The sequence below is a fragment of the Eufriesea mexicana genome, unplaced genomic scaffold (genome assembly GCF_001483705.2).
Source record: "Eufriesea mexicana isolate 0111107269 unplaced genomic scaffold, ASM148370v2 scaffold1723, whole genome shotgun sequence".
NCBI classification, from domain to species: Eukaryota; Metazoa; Arthropoda; class Insecta; order Hymenoptera; family Apidae; genus Eufriesea; species Eufriesea mexicana.
In genome coordinates, this window is record NW_016909858.1 from 400,535 (window position 1) to 418,254 (window position 17,720).

General features: G+C 30.4%; 2 protein-coding genes and 1 pseudogene across 3 annotated transcripts; 1 reads left to right on the plus strand and 2 right to left on the minus strand.

Moving 5' to 3' along the window:
* Positions 1 to 423: 423 nt before the first annotated feature.
* Positions 424 to 4,659, minus strand: LOC108548616 (protein PFC0760c-like; annotated as a pseudogene).
* A 4,358-nt stretch (positions 4,660 to 9,017) lies between these two features.
* Positions 9,018 to 13,570, minus strand: LOC108548681 (Numb-associated kinase). 2 transcript variants are annotated; one of them, XM_017901738.1, is made up of 13 exons: positions 13,460 to 13,570; positions 13,218 to 13,391; positions 12,540 to 12,655; positions 12,299 to 12,432; positions 12,102 to 12,213; positions 11,808 to 12,011; positions 11,621 to 11,724; positions 11,363 to 11,495; positions 10,572 to 11,175; positions 10,151 to 10,493; positions 9,919 to 10,057; positions 9,305 to 9,554; positions 9,018 to 9,159 (listed from the first exon to the last, which is right to left on the minus strand). In XM_017901738.1, the coding sequence occupies exons 2-13, from the start codon at positions 13,330 to 13,332 to the stop codon at positions 9,104 to 9,106; spliced, it is 2,310 nt and encodes a 769-aa protein (XP_017757227.1). In that variant the 5' UTR covers positions 13,333 to 13,391; positions 13,460 to 13,570; the 3' UTR covers positions 9,018 to 9,103. The 2 variants fall into 2 exon arrangements, with proteins under 2 accessions (XP_017757227.1, XP_017757226.1); XM_017901737.1 differs by having other exon boundaries at positions 9,018 to 9,162.
* Positions 13,571 to 14,186: 616 nt separating this feature from the next.
* Pbp95 (proximal sequence element A Pbp95) lies at positions 14,187 to 16,892 on the plus strand. Its single transcript, XM_017901643.1, has 3 exons — positions 14,187 to 14,753; positions 14,814 to 16,516; positions 16,595 to 16,892. Exons 1-3 carry the CDS (start codon positions 14,187 to 14,189, stop codon positions 16,890 to 16,892), a joined length of 2,568 nt encoding a protein of 855 aa, XP_017757132.1.
* Positions 16,893 to 17,720: the final 828 nt, after the last annotated feature.

The following is a 17,720-nucleotide window of genomic DNA, read 5'->3' on the forward strand; positions in this document are numbered from 1 at the left end:
TCAACTAAATTAACTAATTACTTTTTCTCTTCAATGACTCGAACCGTTTCTCGGGTTCCCTGATTACTTCAAATAGTGTAATTTCTACATTTCCGTATTTCCGTATTTCTAATTGGTTCATCTTCATTTTCATCACTTGAATCTTCAAAGCTTATATTATTGAAACTAGTAGCTATGCTACTAACAAAACATTTCTTAGGTCCTAGACTTTCCTTATTCTAACACACTGACTTACTGTTATGAGTCTGCGTTAAGGATAGTAAGACATCACTGTGATTTTCATTGATCAAATGATATTTCAACCTTTTCCAATTTAATACATTTTTCTCTTTTGTTTTGGCATATCGTGAATACTGGTAATCATCAATTTTAATTCGGAAGAGACAATATCGAATGGTGTAACGTATAGCTTTGACACATTGTTCACAGTATGGACAGTAAATCGTGTGGTATGTTGAACAGGTCTAATTCCATGTACGTTTCACAAAACAAAGTAGCAGTAGCAGTAGCAGTATCTGGTGACCGCACTTCATTCGATAGTTTGATGAAACTCTGCATAAGCGACATGCAAATCTTTAATCTACATAATGGTTCATTTAGTTGCAAAGGTGTAATTTCACTAAGCGAATCAGAACCAAAAAGATCTTTCAAAGCATCGGCAAACGTGCGTGAATATTTACTATTCGCAGAAACACCATGATGAGAAGAGACAACAGCAGTTTCAAATGTTGAATGTTAAACGAAGATTATCGGGCTCGAATAGAACATAGAGATAGTTGGATGTAATCATCGTATGATGTTATCCGATTTACAAGCATCATATTTGACAATGTTTTCGATTTTCCCTTTCTAACGTTTCGTGACCGCTTAAAATCAAATGAACTTACTACAAAATTGCTCGGAGTAAACGGCGATGAATCAAATAAATCTTTATTCGTAATTTTCCCTTTCTCTTTCTCTACATTTTCTTCTTGCCTTTTTTTTTTCTTTGTCCTTTGCCTTTTCACCTCCACCCTTCCTTTTCCCGCATTTTTCTCAGCTTCTTTTTCTTCACTGAGCTTATTTTCATTTATCTCCGTTTTGCGGGCCCACATCACATTTCTCTTCCAACCAAAATCTCGGTGAACAATCGAGATTAATTTATTAATTGGAGATCGCTGCGTTCTTCTACATACAAAGTGAACATCGTTGTAGCTCTCTTTATTCATAACATTTGCACATTTCCTGGATAAATTATATGTCGAAAGCAACTTGTTTTTCACGTCTAATACTGTTTCGGATGTAAGAGGTAAATCGAATGTAGTAGGAACTATAGTCTTAAATTCACGTTTTTTTTCTGATATCTGGATGACCTAGAAAATGGAGCCGAAACGAAAACGTCCTCGTTAAATTTCAGCTCCTTAAACCTTTCCGACAAAACGATGTCATCATTGTCTTCGTCATTGCTCTCCTTTTTGTCATTGTCATTGCTCTCCTCTTTGTCGTCGTCGTCGTCATCTTTGTCATTGCAGTCGTCTTCGTCGTCGTCATCTTTGTCATTGCAGTCGTTTTCGTCGTCGTCGTCGTCGTCGTCGTCGTCGTCGTCGTCGTCATCATCATCTTTGTCATTGCAGTCATCGTCATCGTCATTGTCTTCGTCGTTGTCGTCGTTGTCGTCGTCGTCGTCGTCATCGTCATCATCTTTGTCATTGCAGTCATCGTCGTCGTCGGACAATTGAAAATTTGAACGGTATCGATGATCTACCATGAGTGGATCACTGCGAAAACGATGTTCGAGTTTCAATTCTGAATCGAATTCGTTGTTCACTAGAAGAGTTTGTCCTCCGTATTGATGTCCAACAATTGCATCCTTATTGATTCGAGTTATCGGCGATCGCTGCCCTTGATAATATTTTTTCAATTTTTTAGTCCTATATTCTTGCACACTTGTAAGAACAAAATTTCTTTCTCTACGACGAATCGAACCGCTACAGTCTTGTACATTTTCCAAAGCTCTGTCACTTATCCTTTTGCATTTTCTATCATTTCTATCGTCGTTATCATTGTCGTTGTCATTGTCATTATTGTTGTCATCGATGTCATTGTTATCATTTCTTCCCTCTGCTTCTCTTCTTTTCCCTCCCTCTTTTCTTTCTCCTCCTCCTCCAACTCCAACTCCAACTCCAACTCCAACTCCAATTTCAACTCCATCTCCCCGACCTTCTCTTACACCTTCTCCTTCGTGTCTTTTTTGTCTTTCTTCCGCTTCTCTTTCTTCTTTCTCTTCCTCTTCCTTTTCGTCTTTCGCTTCTTCTTCTTCCCCTCCTTTTCCTTTCGCTTCCTTCTCCTCCTCTTCTCCTTCTTCTTTCTTGTTCTTTTCCTTTTTCTCTTCTTCTTCTGCCTTTTCATCTTCATTTTCATCTTTATGTTTTTCCTTTTTCATCACCACATCCTCTCTTTTCCACTTCTCGTTCCTCTCAACTACTTTTTCCTTTACCTCGTCCTCTTTCTCTTCCATTGTCTTTTTGTTTCTACTCATCCCTTCCACGTTATCGTAATTTTCAATATCTTTGCTCGTTCCCTTTGTATTTTTACCGGTATCATTAAATTTAACGGTCTTGTTACAATTGTCTTGACTATTCCGGTTATCATTTATCGTTTCCAGATTACTAGCCAAACCTGTTGACTCATTCGATCCGTTACCTTTTATCATAACGTCTTTTGCATTCTGCATTTTTCTCTTCCTACGTAATACGTTCTTGATCCTTTTCCTTTTCTGCTTTAATCGCTCTTGTGATAAATCTTTATCGCTATCACTGGATACGTTGTCAGCATTGTATGATAACTTTTCATATTTAGATCGATCTTCAATAATGATCTTTAGAAATGGCGGAAAAATAGAATTATCCTCTGCTGATAAGATCATCCTATGGTCTAATTCGGTCCGATCCAATTCCAGATTCCATTGTTTCGGGGCTATTCTTGATCTACCATTTGCTTGCAACTTGCCTGAAAAAATAGAACGCATTTGTAACTTGTCGGGTCGCGTATATTTCTTCTAATAACAAATTATTGTTACGCAATATTAATAATTTTTGCACAACAATACTGTAATTTTAGCATTATGTTTGTTAATAGAATAACATAGACAGCTGTATTTTTGCATAAACATCGCCAATATGAGTTGAGTCAACATTTTAAACATTGGGGATAATAATGTGGTGAATGGAAGGAAGAAATAGACAAGTAAATAAAACAGGCAACAAAAACGAAAGAGAAGGAAAGAGAAGTTAAACGATTAATATTTTTCACGAACGGAATATCACAATTCATTCATCGTTTTCTTTATGAAAACATTCAAACTCGTATTCAAACTCGTTTCTGTTTATAAAATCTGAAACTAACTTGTACTTACCTACAGTACACGTCCAATATTGTATAATAATATTGTGTCATTGTAAATTAGCTACCATGTAGTATTGAGTATTATAAACCTTCTAATAGTATAAAGATATCAAAAGGTAAATTTTTCTACCATTTTCTCCTTTTCATCTACTTAACATATGCAGTTTATCGATCTTTAAACATTTAATTCATAACTGTATGTAAGACTAATGGAAAGATTGCGTTGCGTTTAGTTTGCGAAAAATTGCATTCTTAACGTATCTCGGATACAAGTTATTGTTCTTTACATAAGGCCATATTATTCTTCATCATTATTCCCAATATATTATTTTTACTGCGAAAAAGGCATTCAAATATTTAAAGTGATTTGCAAAATAAGAAAATCAAATTAGACGAACCATAAAACACATCTGATTAGGTCTGTTACAGTCGGTGTATCGTATTCAAAGGAACGCTTAAACGCATTATCATGTATGTATCGTAATGTTCGATTAAATTCAACCAAGTTCAGATACCAGCAATTGAATTCTTGTAAACAAAGCAGTTTTATTTATTTTTCCTGGGAATCGAGTAGGACATTGCCGCATAAAGAAGGAGAAAATATATAACAAGTGGAGGGCGTGAGATAGATATAGTAGGTCGAGCAGCGATGATCGAAACCAGATACTTCAATGAGACATCACCGTTAGAAAGATAATTATCTGATTCACTTTTCCTAATTCCTAATGTCATCTTCATAAAAATGGCACCAATCCATCGTTGGAACTCTTCTCGTTAAAATCTGTTTAAATATTATATAAATCAGACTAATTTTAATTGTGTAGTAATTAACTTGCTATATACAGCAAAATGATTTATATAATGTTTGGATTTCTTTTGAAATCAGATTCTTAACAACGCATTGGCACTATTTTCGAAGAGATACGGTGAAAATTACAGAAAGTAACATTTTCTTTACTGCATATTAACCCTCTTCGATACTGGTCTTTTCTTTTCCTGAGTCAAATGCATGCATCAGGTTCCGCTGAGCTCCAGACACTGAGCTCAGATATAAGAAGATGGGATAGGATAGTCCGTGTAAATTTAACCGAGCAAATTTTGGTTGAATTTCATCGAGCTTTGCTATAATATATATATATATGTAAAACACGTAACACATACAACGCACGACACACGATATCTTTTCTTCTTCCCTTCACTCCTCTTCCTTTCACCTTTCCATTTTTCCAGTCCTATCCCCAGCTTTGTATCAATTCTATATTCTTCTTTTTTCTTTCCGTTTATTCTTGTCTTTTCTGTTTTCTTTTTCCATTTCAAACAACATTAGTTAATACTTCCACCGTACTACAGTATACAGTATAACCACATGGTCTGGAACAGTCCTAATCAGATTCGGAGGATTAAGGATAATATGCGAAAAAACACAGTAATGATCTTTGCATCAGTATAGCACTATATTATTATTATATCTGTTTAATTTAAAAAAAAGAAATATAAAGAAACAAAGAATTGCTGCGTTTTACATTACTTCGGAAAAAACAATACTTCATATACCAAATAGTAATGTACATATTTATTGCTGTAACATTATCTTAATACAGCGAGTACGGGATGTCCGAAATTGTCAAATTCCTATGGTGCTCTCGAGTGGTGTGCTCGCCATTTCATATACGTTAATGAAATATATGTATATATAACGATACATTACAATACTGCGTATTGCATGGATCAAAAAGAGGAAAAATTAAAAGTATAACAAATTGAATCGCATTGTGTCATCAACAGTCGTATAAGAATCTTAAATGTCATATACACGGCAAAAGATAAAAACACAATGGAAGGCATACGAAATGGGAGAATATTTTTTGGATATTCTTCGAAATATTTCTACTCATGGCTGATCGAGATGAAATTTGGAGGCGAGCTCTAAAATTTTAGCCTTGACTAATTAATAGTTTCCGAGATATTAATAATAATCTTTCTATAGCAATACATTGAATTCTGCTTATACTACGTTACATAGACATTAGTAATGATACACCCGTCATTATTTATAGTAAGTATCGCTGTCAACCGTTGGCTAGCTGATCACAGAGGAATAATGTAGACCTTCGTATTTATACGACTCTCCATGCAAAATCGCCCCCTCTCGTTTTAAGCAGCAGTAATAGAATATAGTGACAATAGCAACTAGACAGTCGAGTAATAGTAATTAAATAATATGCCCAACCCATCGAAAGGAAACCTTTTTTATTAATATTTTGGATACTATTCCCAGAACCATTTCATGTCGATCAGTCACGAGTGCCATTCGGAAGTATTGTACAATTTAATTCCTAATACCTTTTTACGAATAATACACGCATACACGCACACACGCACACACGCGTACACGTACACCCGCACACAATACAAACAAATAAAAATTTATTATCTGCATCTTCCAAACTCATTAGGATGTTCCAGACAATGATAAACGAAATACAAATACGTTAAAAGATACCGATTACGAGAAAAACAAGACAAGATCAAGAAGAACCTTTATTATCTTCGTTATAATAACGTAGCGATTAAATATTTGTAACATTCAAGTGAGCGTAAATTAGTATTCTATTTTCCTTATTCAATAGTCAGTACATAAAATGGCAAATATTGGCAAAATACTCGTTTAATCATAGCTACATGCGTATTCGTCATTAAGAAGTAATATTTCTTCTATGCAAATGAAAAGATATTTGATATTTTACGATTATAGATATATTAGTCAGAAATAAAAAGCGAGGCATAGCAATGTATGACATAACTATTACATATTCAAGATACCAATAATATATACGTTACGATGCAAAGATATCCTAATAAACAAGGAAATTGTAAAGAAAAAAAAAGACAAAAAAAAAAGAAGGGGAGAAAAATAAGAAAAAGAAGAAGATAGAAAATGAATAATATTACATACAAAAATTGAATGTAACATGTGCGTATGTGCATAGGATAGTGTATAAATGAAAACAGAAAAAAGAATGGAAGAAAATTGATAGGGAAGACGGATATAAAAGATCAAAAGAATAGAAATAAAATGTGATACGGATGCATAATATGTGAATATTCTGAGTAAATGGAAATTAATTAATGAATACTCTGTCCTTATATAATAGCTATATACATGCATAATATAATTTGCACAAGCGCACACACACACCACATTTCTTTTCACTAACTATTAACTTTGTGATCATTACTGATTTCCTAATTCTTCCCAATTCTTTATTTGTTTATAACTCATTCATATTTATTTATACTTTAAAATCGAAAACACATAATGGATAATAAACATGAGTGACACTCTTGTAAAAATTCTCTAACTGATACGTGAATGTAAATAAACGAAAAGGCAACGAAATCCATTCCGGAATTAATTTACAGTGATTTACTTTTACTCAAATGTACATAACTCCCTTTAAATTGTACATTACACAGATATAAATTATAAATTTAGTTAATTAGTAAGTAATGAATCATATTACATTGTCATTTTCAATGTTCTATAAATTTTTCTTAATTTCGTGAATCATGTATCACTTTGCGTTTGCGCTTACTTGCTTGCAATAATGTTATATATTACTCATTCGTTATTTAGTTTTATGAAACATTATCTTAATTAAAAAAGTGTTTATGTTCATGCACGTATATCGATGACAGGCTATTCGTGTAAAATTATATCTTATATAAGGATTACGATGCAACGCATTATTTGATACTAACGTGTACAATTTATTAAAAAGAATAAGATAATTCATATAATTTATGTAACAACGAATGAATACTATAATGCTCGTTTATTTTGTATCAATTCTATATTTAATACATACGTATTTCTGTTTGAAATTCGTCAAACCTATAATTCGAACTGAATGTAAAAACAAATATTGAAAATTGCTTTGAGCACGTTACACATAAATACGTATATAACATATTATTTATGTAATTTCATAGAATAAGAACCCAGTTATGATGTACGTAATACCATGATAAAGTATTTTATGAACAATTCATAACTGGTCATTTCTTTTTATTGTGAAATATTATTTTACTACTGACGGTACTAGTACGCCACCAGTTATTAAATTCTTACATTCATTTTACTTATCTACAGATTATACAACCACGAGAAATATCACTCGATACACTCGAACTGTTTACTGTACTATTTAATAAATATACGAACGGTATAATAATACATCAAATAGTAACAACGAACGCAAATAGCGTTTCTTAAATCTTCCCTTTCACAATACACACAACGAAAAAATGAGCTCGGATTAACATATTAAATATTTAATACCCCTTTCTGTATACGTTTGAAATAGTTTCAAAATAACATGAATATCTTCTCTATTTTACAAATAACAAAATCAATTATTTCTTCTCGTATATAATAATAATCATCGATACTTAGCAACTGCAATCTTTACAATTTTTACACATATTTCTCATTTAATATATCAATTCTTCTTTCCAGGTTTCAATTCTTTGTATGCCTATACAATAAAACGCATTCCTCTCGTCTTTCTCCCTGCTGTATCTTGTGCCACCGTGCATGATAAAACAGACATTTATCAAAACTTATTCCTTTATCTTTGGTAATTCAATACAATGTAAATTTCGCATTATTGTTACTTTGAAAATTTATCAGATTATTAACTGATACTAACTGTTTATATGATGGTTCACGATCACATTTTCTTAAATACTGACACAAAACGTTATACAATATTTTTTAATAAGTAACTTTTGTTTCCGACTTTTCCTTTTCCTATTCTTTCTCTTCATTTTATCACCGTTTCATGCACCATTTCAATGTATTATCTTATTTCTATATTTTGTTAATACATATTTATATATTTTCGTTCTATCGTTCTATCATGTGCGTCATGACCCAAATGCGACTGATTTGTTCGACATTCGTAACAATAATGCTTTTCGTATATATAATTTTAAAATGCCAATGATAAAATGGAATAAAGCAATTTCTTATTCTGTTATAGTTATATAGTTTATCCTTGTTTTAATAAAATGAGATCTTTCCTACATCATCACAGGTAATATTCGATCGTCTCTCGAATAGAGAGTCGTAGTGTAACTCTATAAGAATAATCATGCATACTTGCATTGCTGGAGTCATCTACAGTATACAACGAGAATAAATTACCTTATATTATCCTTTTGCTGTTAGCCTTTATGGATAAAGATAAAGAAACAAAGTAAGTCTGTATACATCTCAGTAAAACCTTCCTCACATTCACATTATTCACTTTTAACTCTAGTAAACTTGCAAATAGTTCACAGGCAGATTTAAACCATGTCTATCAAGGAACGTAATTTTTTATAAAGATTGGCCTTATAACTTTTGTTTCTTAACATATTTCATAAATTAGATTATTTATATCACATTAGATAGCGCATACAGTATAGAATAGACTTTCTTGTCCTTTATAACAATAATCCACATTAAAAAAGTTACACACAATCATAAGGAAGAATTAGACAGCCCTGAGTGTATTATTTAATTACAATTTGGTGAAAAATTATTCAAGAGAAGACAGAAGGTGATAGGAGAGGAAAAAATGTAAGAGGAATACGTGTCATTTGTAAAATTCTTCTGTATACAGACTCATGAAGGAGGAAAAGAAAAATGAAATAAGAATGTATACGAAGCAGTCTATGCATTACCTCCAGCAAGTGCCGCAGTCTTTGATCCAATTTTGTTTTTCTTTCCTGCTAAAAGGTATACAAATATGTTAACACTATTTTAAACAAACATTTCGATTAATTATTATAAATTAACAAATATCTAAACGCGATAAACTTTCCTTTAAAAGCGAATTCAATTAAATGAATAGGATCACACATGCTCACTCACTTGGCAAACTGAAAGGTGCAGATTCGAATGGATCTTCTGGTAATTCTGTGTATGTCATAACGAGGCTTTCGCGACTTTTTACACCACCGATACTTGTATTACTTCCTCTTCTAATTTTATCAAACTCTGCACCAAAAATATGATCTTCTGTTAATTGATTGAATGGTTGTACGTCTTCAAACGGATTCCAAGCTGCTACATCGGCACTTAAAGACCTTCCTTCTGTAGCAGTTACGCTTGAAAGTTCGCCCTAAATGAAAATGAATTTTGAAGTGCTTTCAAATATATAAAAATTGTTTACATACTTTTTGCATACTATTAAAATAAGTGCAGCTCACACAAACAATAAATTATATGATTTGTACGATTTAAAACATGTAATAAATTAAAATTGTAATAAAGTTCTACATTAAAATGATAAAATGTGTTATTAATATAATATGCATAAATACAATACTAAAAATATTTCGGAGGTATAACAATAACAATGACAACAGCGCTGGCGACGATGACCACATTGTTAATGTCAATGATGATGATGCAATTAAATAATATATGTAGAATTAACATTAAGAAAAATTATTATACTAAATCAGTGCACTTTATGTACTTACAATACGTACATGTGAAGCACTAGATCCTAAACAAGGTCTTATTCCAGTTAAAACTTCAAGGGTATTAACATCTTCTGTACGTGATTTCACTGAAGCTTCATATGGTGCCAAAAATTGAGTTGTTTCACTCGCGAATGCTCTACAATGTAGATGACAAATAAGTACATCAGTTATTTTAAACACAAGTTCATTTTGTAGAAGAAATTACATAAATATTAAATAACTGACTTACTTATTAAAAGCACTTGTGTCGCTAACATTTCTTCTGTGACGTGCAGAAGAATGTGTCGGACTATCGGGTGGAGAAGTACTTGAACTTATATTCTGACTCAAACTTTCCGTTTTATTGACTGGTTTTGGCAAAGTTGGTACAATTATAGGAACGGTTTTGTTAAGCCCCGTTGAAATATTCAGTTTTGATGTTAAAGGAATAATAGGTGTAAATTTGGGAGGGCAACTAGCAGAAATAGTTGATACCTTTGGTAAAATTTTAGTGGGTTTAGGGGCTACAGGTGGTGGTATTTTTGCAGGTGGTGGCATAGTTCGGCTATCATCTTTAAACGGATCTGGATAACCTGCAAATATAAGATTACAAATAGATGCAATTCAAGCAAGAAAAGTTTGCTGAGTCTTTTACATGTAAATCTTCTTACCAGATGGTGGAAATAGTGCTTCTAGATTTTCTTCATTTACGTTTGTTGCTGATGTTGAGTCAAAATAGTACGAACTTTTTGTATCTTGGACACTTACAGGGGATCGTCTAATTGTAGAACATTGAGATTGAGTATATTGTGATTTCTGAATTTGAGATTGATGCCCAAAGCAAACATTTTGACTGGTTGTACAGCAAACTTGCGATGGAACTTGAGTGATCGTTGATACTTGGTGAGAAGATGATTGTGTGTTCACTGGTAACGACTGTACATTGGCTTGTATACTCTGTCCTACATAAGCTTGAGACACATTCAATGAAGCAATTTGTTGACTCATTTGAATATATGAAATCGTACTTCCTATAGAACTTTGCGATTGAACCTGATTCCCTTGACCAGATATTTGACTTACAATCTGACCACTTAAACTTATTGGACCTGTGCTTACAGCCTGCCCCTTTGGTCGTTGTCTTGGTGTAACCGATGTACCTTCAACAGTAGTTACTGGTGATGGTTTTGGTGTTTTTACCAATGAAGATCTTTTGACATTTTCAGATTCCATATGCGGACAAGTTAATGATTCCAGAACTGGTGTTGGAACTTTCTGAAAAAGTAGACAAATTTAATTATAAAATGCAACATGTATAATATATATAATTTCATTACACTTATACTATAATCATATGTAAATATATTCACATAATTATCTCACTATCAGTCTTCTAATTTCTCTTTATTCAATGAGAACAATTAAATATTTAAATATTTATAAAATACATGTGTATACGTACATGTAAATTCTGTACAGGGCACTCTTTGCCCTGAATTTGGAATGCAATCACAGAAACTTGATAAATATCGGGGCGATTATCAGGATCCGGTTCAAGCATATAACGGATCAGACAATGAAGACTTCTACTATATCTATATATATATATATATATATATATATAATATAATAATATAAAGTATTGTTCTAATAGTTTTATTATATTAAACAATTAGAAGAAAATATAATTAAGAAATATATACATATGCAAAGCACAAACCTTGAATGATTTGGTATTGTAAAATTTCCTGATTGAATAGCAAGTGTACTTTCGCCGAATGGTAATGCAAAGAAACAAAGTTTGTATAACAAACACCCCAATGCCTGAGAATTTATGAAATATTACTTGTTTATTGCTTTTTGTCATAAACAAATATTTTAAATTATAAATTTTTTATTTATTATACCCATATATCTGCCTTTGTTGTAATAGGCTTCCCACAGTACATATCAACCATTTCAGGAGCTCTATAACTAAGGGTTGTATACTTTTTAATTTCATCTTCGACTATTGCTGCACCCTGTATACTGGGATTAAGAATTTTTGCTGTTGCTGAACCAAAATCACACAATACATAATGACCAATATCAGAATACAATATATTTTCAATCTGAAAATAATTTTAATTAAACAACAGCAAAAAATATTAGTAAACTAAAATTTATGAATTCAATAAAAAAGTATCACATAAGAGACAAACCTTTAGATCTCTATGTATTATTGGTGTTTGGCAATGATGTAATCGAGATACAGCTTCACAAATATCACAAAATATTTGAAGAACTTCAGACTCGCTAAACCCAGTCTGTAACCTGTGAATAATTCAGTCAATACTTCAGAATTTCCTTATACATATTATATATATTATAATGTTAAAATTTATTTAATATTTTTAACCTATTATTCATCATTTGTAGAACTTGAGATTTACAATAAGGCATTAAAAGTAGAAGTTCATGTACCCCTCCACCTATGTGAGTAATACTGCTATCCAAATATCCTATGATATTTTTATGACCGTTCAAATTACTCTGAAAATAAAAATATCCATATAAATCATATATAAGCAATATAAAATTTACAATATTTTTTATGCAATACAATATTTTAACTCATCTAAAAAATATTTAAAACTCACTGCAATTTGTATTTCTCTTTTACATACATTAAGGTCATGTTCATTATTAACATACATGCGTTTAAGGGCATAACGTCCACTTGAAGATTTTACCAAAAATACAATAGCAAATCCACCTATAATATTATCAAAATATATATTTCATTACTTGTATCCAAGTTTTGGAATATTGCAATGAAGTTTCTAAGTCAATTAAACAGATAAACCATGTATAAGGAAAATGTAATTCCTTATATTACGTTCATTTGTAACATTAACAATATCAATAGATCTTTCAGTGCGCGCGCGTACGTGTGTGTGCCATCGTGTGCACAAATGTGCTCACATACGCGCGCGCGCAAAAATTATATGCTTATATATATTTATTTATTTATTTACTTATTTACTTATTTACTTATTTATTTAAATAGCTTATATATTATATGTAGTATGTGTATATATACACATATATAAAGTAAAATAAATATTTATCCAATTTAATTGCTTCAATTATCAACCATATCTTATTATATTTTATCGAACAACTAACTATTATTTTAATATGTCTAATTCAGCATTTATCATTTAAGTAATTTTTTTTCATAAACGAGTTGTATATGAGGAGCAAAATATAATCGAGTAGACGAATGGAATGGTTGGGAGGCATGATGAGTAGTCAAGGTTGATAGTAAAACGTACCTTCAGCTAACACCTCTTCAACAGTGACAGTATAACGACCAACCACAAAAACTTTTCCAATGTAACTGTTAGGCTCCTTCGACGTGTTTTCGATTTTTGAAAACAGCTTCTTCATGTTGGCACACGTCGTTGGCCTTCCCGATACTGAATTGTCTTGACATAAGGCCTCCTCTGCTAAATTTTTTAATATATAATATAGCAAGTTTAACTTTACGAATTAACAATATTTATTCTATCTGTACCTTCCAACTTTTAAGTTACGATGATTTTTGTAATGATTTAACAGCGATAAACTTAACCACAAGAAATCGTTCTTATCATGGTAACAGTTAACGTACGTTATCCAGCCGACATATTCAGACTATACAAACTGCGCATGCACCATTTTATAGAAGCTATATCACACATATGTGCACAACTTCCGCTCAAACGTCAAAATTTTCTGTTTGCTTCAACCATCTTTCATTTCAAACTCAAAATTTCTTACCAATTGTATATTCCTTTTTACGTTATATTTTGAGTTTCTTTAAATAACAAATTTTTAATTTATTTTTAATTAATAAATTAACCTGTCGTACAATTTTTTATTTTCTTCAAATTGATTCGTCAAATCAACCAACATTATTGTACATTACTATACAATATATCGTGACAAATAAAAAAACAGTTCATGTACGTATATTCATGCAGTTTTAAGTGTAAATAGTTAAACTTCGTTCAATCTATAGAAAGTGTTTTACATTTTACTTGTGCATTCAATATTTATTTTATTTTTTATAATCCTTTTTCAAAATTAATACTGTTGTATCGTATATTAAAACTTTCAATATATCTTTTAAATATATTACATTTCGTTATCTTTTCATGTGTAATTAATATTTTAGTACGTATATTCCGTTAATATTTATTAAATACATGTAAAAATATATGCTAATTAATGAATAGTGTAAAACCAGTGGTTTACTCATAATGAGCACGTTACTTGATGTTAATAATGATAATGACTTGGTCAAAATGTTATTACTAAAAAGTATATTATCTACCGAACGTGAAGCTGAAGATTACTTTAAAAATATTTCTAAAGTAAACGATGCCGAATTAATCGATAATTCAAACATATGCATCAAGGATCAAATAAATATACTGCAAAAGAAATGTCAGAATAAAAATGATTTTATGGAATGCAATATTGAAAATTGTAATGACATGTTACAATTTAACGAACAAATAATCTCTTTATTGTTGGATTTAAAAAGACACATAACCTCTGCTCTTCAAGAATGTGAACGAAAATTAACAATAATAGAAAGAAGTTTACAAAAATATATGGTTGGAGACACAAAGGTTTTAATTTGCAATCCTGGTATGCCTTATTTTAAAGATAAACATTATTTTTTTGCTTCTAATAATGAAGATGAAATATTAAAGGAAAATCATAAAGAATTACAACTCAGAAATCTTCCAAAATTTTCTCCATGGACAGAGAAAGAAAGGAATGTGCTTTTAAAAGCAATAAGAAAAGAACCTATTATGGATGTATTATGTACTCAAAAAATAAAATGCTCGAAGATTGATAATGGAATGTTGAAATTAAAGGGCAAAATTGACAAAAGTAGAAAAGCAACAACACAGTTTTCATCTACAGATTTTTTAGAACTGATCAATCCATTGCAAAAAAGAGAATTTGATTGGTTCAAAATATCATCTACTTATTTTGAAGATATTCATTCTCCGCTTGATTGTCATGTCATGTGGAATGTTTTTCTTCATGCTAAAATCAATAAAAATTATTGGACAAAATCAGAAGATGCCAAACTGAAAGAAATTGTAAAAAAGTGTAAATTTCAAAACTGGGATAAAATAGCCAAAGATTTAAATACAGGTCGAACTGCATATCAATGTTTTATCAGATATAATACAACAAAGAAATTACCTAAAATTAAAAATTGTACTTGGGAAAATGAAGAAGATAAAAGACTTTCAAAACTGATAGAAATATTTAAAATTGGTGACTTTATTCCATGGGGCGAGATAGCTAATTGGACATTAAATAGAACTAAACAACAAATTTACTTTCGATGGACCTATAGCTTAGCGCCATATTTAATAAAAGGTAGATTTACTAAAATGGAAGACAAAATTTTAAAAAATGCTATTACGCTATATGGTACAAATTTTCGTAAAATATCAGCTGCAATGATGCCTAATAGATCCACTGTGCAGCTTCATGATCGTTATCAAACATTATCTACGAACCAAATTGCAAACTGGAACTTATGGACACTTGAGGAAGATACAAAGTTACTCAATTTTTTTGAACATATTGGTCCAAATTGGTCTATGATAGCAAAAGAATTTTCATGCAAAACTAGAACTCAATTAAGACACAGATATACAGCTCTACAAAAGTATATTAAAAGGGGTATTTCCTTATCTGAACTACATAAACATGATTTTTACAATGAAACTGAAAAAGAGGAAGGACAGAAGAACACAAATGGAGAATTTTATAAACATAATAATGATATGATTAGTAAAGATTATGATATAGATAAAAAATTAATTGAATATTTTCGTACAAAATACAAGGTAGAAAAATTTCTTCATAACTGGAAACTTTATAACATGAAAACTTTGGAATATAATGCAATAAAGTTGTATAACGTTTTAAAAACATTAAATGCCAAACTTTGTATACCCAATGACATCAGTGATATAAAATTAAATGATAGAAATCAACAACTCTTGTATTCATTAAAGGAATATATAAGACTGAAAAGTGATAAGAAAAGATATCTTGAAATTATAGATAAGTATAAATTACGCATGTTTGGTACAAATGAGATTAATAAAGATTCTTATTTTGTACCTCCACCTCCGTTTGATTCACGAATAAAATTGAAAAAATCAAAAAGAAGCCAATGCATTAATTATAATTTAAATACAAAAAATAACTTTTTACTTGAAGAACCTATAGATTTTGATACCCCAAATTTTGTAATTTCTTATATTGGTGGTAATGAGCAGGAATTACAGTTTCAAAAGCTTAGTCGTTTATTTCAGAATAATGATTTAAAATGTGAGCAATCTTTTAATATTCAAAAGTATTCTACATTTTCAAAAAAAATGACATTACATAAACAGTTTTTTAATAGTGAAAGTAATAGGAATAACTCAAGTGATATAATGTTTAAAAAAATGGCATCTACTGACCATTCTGATGTTGATGCCTCATCTTTTGAAAACATTAATAACAATCCTCAACATGTGAAGCTTCAAAGCAAATGTTATAAGAAACTGTGTATACAAACCATCAACCAAGGAAATATATTATTTAATAACTTTGAAAAGAAATACTTTCCATCTATTTTTAACAGTGAAGTAACACAAATATACAATATACCTATAATGTATGCCACTCGTGCAACTTTATTAAGTTTTAAAAATTTAATGTATTTGAAACGATTGAATGAAAAAGATAATAACTCTAGTAAATCTTTTATACAATCACCTGAATTTCAAAAAATGTTTAATTTATTGGAGTCACGTATAGAACAATTATTTAAATATCCAATAGGTCTATCAAAAACTGTATTGCCAGAAGTTTATGTAATGGATACATTTTCATATAATGATATCACATCAAAAAGAAAAATTTCTGAAACATTGGATTGATTGATTAGTAATAAATCAAATCAATCGCTTCATGATTCCGAATAATCATATACTAGTAGAAAGTTGAGTTTTCATATTTACAATTAGATTTTCATAAAAACAATACAAACCAGGCTTAGTAACAAAGTGGGATAAAGGAAAATGAAAATAAAAATTTATTTAGTTTTTATAGTCATTAATACTATTTTGAATGACATCTTGCTAAGTTAAATTTTTACTAAGAAAACTATAGTTAGTAATAATCATATAAAAATTTAATAAAAGATAAAAATTCAAATTTCCATTGATGAATGAAATTCTCAAAATTGTTTTATTTGTTCTTGGTGTAATAGGATTTTAGAAATTATATTTAAAAAAAATTAGTATCTTCCATTTAAGGAGTCACAAGCAAATTTTATTTATTTTGTAATGTATTTTGTGATAACTCACCTCTGAATTACTATCTTTCAAAGAACAACATTATGTAAACATTTAATAACTTTCGAAATCTATACGTTAATCGTCTATCCTGTTTTATTTATTAAATGAACAATAAATTTGTGAACATTATTTATACGTATACTGCATGACTACAATTATTAAAACCATTTGAAAGTGATACACTTAAAGAAATAGATTGTAAATAAAGACTTCATTTTCCAAATGTGATCAAGAGTATTATATTAATTTATTGATTTCTGTGATAATTGAAATATCATGAAACAAATACTTATTGTGTTACAATACATATATATTATATACACTAATTATCGTATAATTAGGTAAACACACATATATAAACACACGCGAGATGTGTGGGGAGGAAGGAGGGGGGAAGGAGGGGGAGGG

Bases quoted from the DNA above. Each gene is read 5' to 3' on its own strand.
- Pbp95 (XM_017901643.1), top strand. From the start codon at position 14,187: ATGAGCACGTTACTTGATGTTAATAATGATAATGACTTGGTCAAAATG. The intron at 14,754-14,813 runs GTATTATGTACT...TTGAAATTAAAG, and splicing joins GAAAAGAACCTATTATGGAT to GGCAAAATTGACAAAAGTAG. The intron at 16,517-16,594 runs GTGTATACAAAC...TATTTTTAACAG, and splicing joins AGCAAATGTTATAAGAAACT to TGAAGTAACACAAATATACA.
- LOC108548681 (XM_017901737.1), bottom strand. From the start codon at position 13,332: ATGAAGAAGCTGTTTTCAAAAATCGAAAACACGTCGAAGGAGCCTAAC. The intron at 12,433-12,539 runs GTGAGTTTTAAA...TTTTATTTTCAG, and splicing joins AAAGAGAAATACAAATTGCA to AGTAATTTGAACGGTCATAA. The intron at 11,725-11,807 runs GTATAATAAATA...ATAAATTCTCAG, and splicing joins CAACAAAGGCAGATATATGG to GCATTGGGGTGTTTGTTATA.